This window comes from Sorghum bicolor, chromosome 10 (genome assembly GCF_000003195.3).
Source record: "Sorghum bicolor cultivar BTx623 chromosome 10, Sorghum_bicolor_NCBIv3, whole genome shotgun sequence".
In the NCBI taxonomy this organism is placed as follows: domain Eukaryota; kingdom Viridiplantae; phylum Streptophyta; class Magnoliopsida; order Poales; family Poaceae; genus Sorghum; species Sorghum bicolor.
Window position 1 is genome coordinate 59,801,667 of NC_012879.2, and position 3,039 is coordinate 59,804,705.

Here is a 3,039-nt window from a genome sequence, read left to right on the forward strand (position 1 = left end):
GAGGAGGGTACAAAGGCAAAGGCAAACTCCTCTCTGCAAAAAGAAACGAGTGAAAAAGAAAATACACACTCTACTACTACCACTGCCATTTTCACTTTCTCCATTTCTTCTTCCCTTTTCCTCTCTCTCTCTCTCTCTCTCTCTCTCTCTCTCTCTTCTCTTTCATCCGGTTGGGTGGAGCCGTGGAGATAAGCTAGAGAGGTGAGCTCAGCTGCGCTGAGCTGTGGGATCGGAGCGAGCAATAAATAGAAATTAAGGTCCGGGCCGCCTCCATGGCGGCGTTTGCAGGCGCCCTCGAATTCCTCCCCTGAACCCACTCCCCCCCCCCCCCCCTAGCTAGCTCTCTCTTCTTCTTCCTCCTCTCCTCCGCCTCTTTATATAGCCTCCCACCTCATCTCCTCATCACCTCCCAAAAAGCAGCTTGCTTGCGCTCTCTACCCACTACTCACTCGGCAGCTAACCTCTCACCTCCCTCCTCCTCCCTTCTCCAGATACTACTTGTAGAGGGCCGGGCCGGCGAGGGAGGAGAAAGAGAGCGACTTGCTGCGTGCTTAATTAGACGACCCTAGCTAATTTGCAAGGCAGGCCAAGAGAGGAAAGGAATTAGGCGAGAAGAGGAGGCGGATTAGAGGCGAGCTTCCTATTTTCAGCAAAGGCAAGGTGAGTAGTAGCAGTGATGGAGTTGGGTGTAGAGTGGTGATGGAGCACTGCAGGTTTATCTTTATTTCTCCTCTCTCTCAGCTCGCTCACTCGCACATGCATATCCTTCCCCACTCATCAGCAGCAAGGCTACTCATCTCCTACGCTTAGCTTGCTTGCACAAATTTCTCTCTATGTCTAGGAGCTTCTCGCTGCAGATCTACTGCCGATCCATCCGCTACTGAGCTCTGCCAATCTGTATATGAAGCTCATGCATCTAACCTACTACATCTCACACAACCCAACCCCATGCCTGCTGCTTGCTGCTGTGCCGCCGTCGTCTCCCACCTTCTGCTTCTGCACCTGCACCTGCTTTTTATTCTTACTTCCAAGATCTCTACTTGGGTTTTTTTTTGCTGTAGGAGCTAGCTGCTAGGAGGAGGGAGAGAGAAAGAGGGATCGGAGGAGGAGCTGCAAAGGCTAGCTTCTTTGGTAGTGGTGGTGGTGGTGGACTGGTGGTGCACACACTCACTCTCCCTCTCGCGCTCGTCTTGATGGTGGGTGGTGGTGGCTGCTGTCTCGCATGGCTGGGTTCTCTCTGAGGGGCGGAGGCGGCGGCGGAGGCGGGAGGGGCGGGGACCGGGGCGGCGATCACCCGATCGGTGCCGACAGCCTGTTCCTGTACGCTCGCGGGGCGGCCGCCGCGGCCGCCGACACGGCGGCCAGCGGCGGCGGCGGGGGCGGCGGGATAGGGTTCCAGCTCTGGCACCCGCACCAGCAGGCGGCGGCGGCCGCCGCCGCGCCGCACACGTCGCAGTTCTTCTCCTCCGGCGCTGTCGCCACGGGCGTCGTGCTCGGCTTCTCCTCCCATGACGGGGGCGCTGGAGGGATCGGCGGACCGGGCGGCGCCGGGGGCGGCAGGGCCGGCACCAGCTGCCAGGACTGCGGCAACAACGCCAAGAAGGACTGCGCACACATGCGCTGCCGCACCTGCTGCAGGAGCCGCGGCTTCAGCTGCCCCACGCACGTCAAGAGCACCTGGGTCCCCGCCGCCAAGCGCCGGGAGCGCCAGCAGCAGCTCGCCGCGCTCTTCCGCGGCGCCGCTAACAGCAACAGCGCCAGCGCAGCAGCAGCTGCCGCTGCCGCTGCGGCCGCGAGCAAGCGCCCGCGCGAGCTCGTCCGCTCCCTTGGCCGCTTGCCGTCCGCCAACTCCGCCATGGTCACCACGACTACCTCCTCAGGTAGTACAGTACGCTGCTCCTCCTCAGTCCTCGCTTGCACAGCGCGCTCCACCACCGTCACGCTGTTGCGCGGCGGACGGCGTGACATGGCATGACGCGTTGATTATATCTAATAACTAGATGGTAATCTTGATGAGGTTGTTATATAGGCGACGGCGGCGGCGGGAGGTTCCCGCCGGAGCTGAACGTGGAGGCGGTGTTCCGATGCGTGCGGATCGGGCCGGTGGACGAGCCAGACGCGGAGCTTGCATACCAGACGGCGGTGAGCATCGGCGGGCACACTTTCAAGGGGATCCTGCGCGACCACGGGCCGGCGGACGACGCGGCGGTGGGCCAGCTGCCGCCGTCCTCGGCGGAGTACCACCAGCTGACGGCGGGGCAAGCGAGGGAAGGGTCGTCGCCGGCGGGGAGCAGCGAGGCGGCGGCCACGGTGGCGACGTCGGCGGCGGTGCTGATGGACCCGTACCCGACACCGATCGGCGCCTTCGCCGCAGGCACCCAGTTCTTCCCTCATAACCCTAGAACCTAGCTTAAATTAGCTAGCTTTGCTGCTTCCATTATTCCTATCGATCCTAGTAGCTTAATTCCTTTGATGGTTTCATTTACTTCTTCCAACAAATCAAAGATGATGATGAGCATGAGCTAAGTCATCGTCATCGTCGTCGTCGTGATCAGCAAACAAATTCGAGACAAGAAGAGAAGAGATTTTAATTGTTACTACGTACTACTACTATTACGTACTACGCGCATTGAGTCGTTGATCTATGAACACTAATGCATGATCAATGGAGGATATATATAATGTTGTTAGCTAGAGCTAGTAGAGTGTACTGCTACTTGTTGAGCTTGAGCAATCTTATTTCGAGTTCATTATTAATTGGCCACCTTAATGCAATGCAAAGACAAGAATTTTAAGTGTAGGTTCCTTCTTCTTCAATTCATTATATTCCTCATTCCACAAATGATGGGAGCTCCGTTTGACATGCAGTAGTCCAGCACGTGATTAGTTAGTGCTAGCGACTGTATGTTGTCTAGCTAGTTTAATATAAGCTAATATATATAATCCTCCCATGAGTAGTGTATGTATATATAGTAAGTAGCTCGTACTACTACGTAGATCACACACAGTGTGATTGCTTGCACTAATCTCCTTTTGTTT

General features: G+C 56.8%; 1 protein-coding gene across 2 annotated transcripts; it reads left to right on the top strand.

Moving 5' to 3' along the window:
- LOC8065614 (protein SHI RELATED SEQUENCE 1) lies at positions 342–2,808 on the top strand. Of its 2 annotated transcripts, XM_021449172.1 has the most exons (3): positions 342–660; positions 1,062–1,880; positions 2,030–2,808. In XM_021449172.1, the coding sequence occupies exons 2-3, from the start codon at positions 1,223–1,225 to the stop codon at positions 2,407–2,409; spliced, it is 1,038 nt and encodes a 345-aa protein (XP_021304847.1). In that variant the 5' UTR covers positions 342–660; positions 1,062–1,222; the 3' UTR covers positions 2,410–2,808. The 2 variants fall into 2 exon arrangements, with proteins under 2 accessions (XP_021304847.1, XP_002437584.1); XM_002437539.2 differs by having other exon boundaries at positions 342–1,880.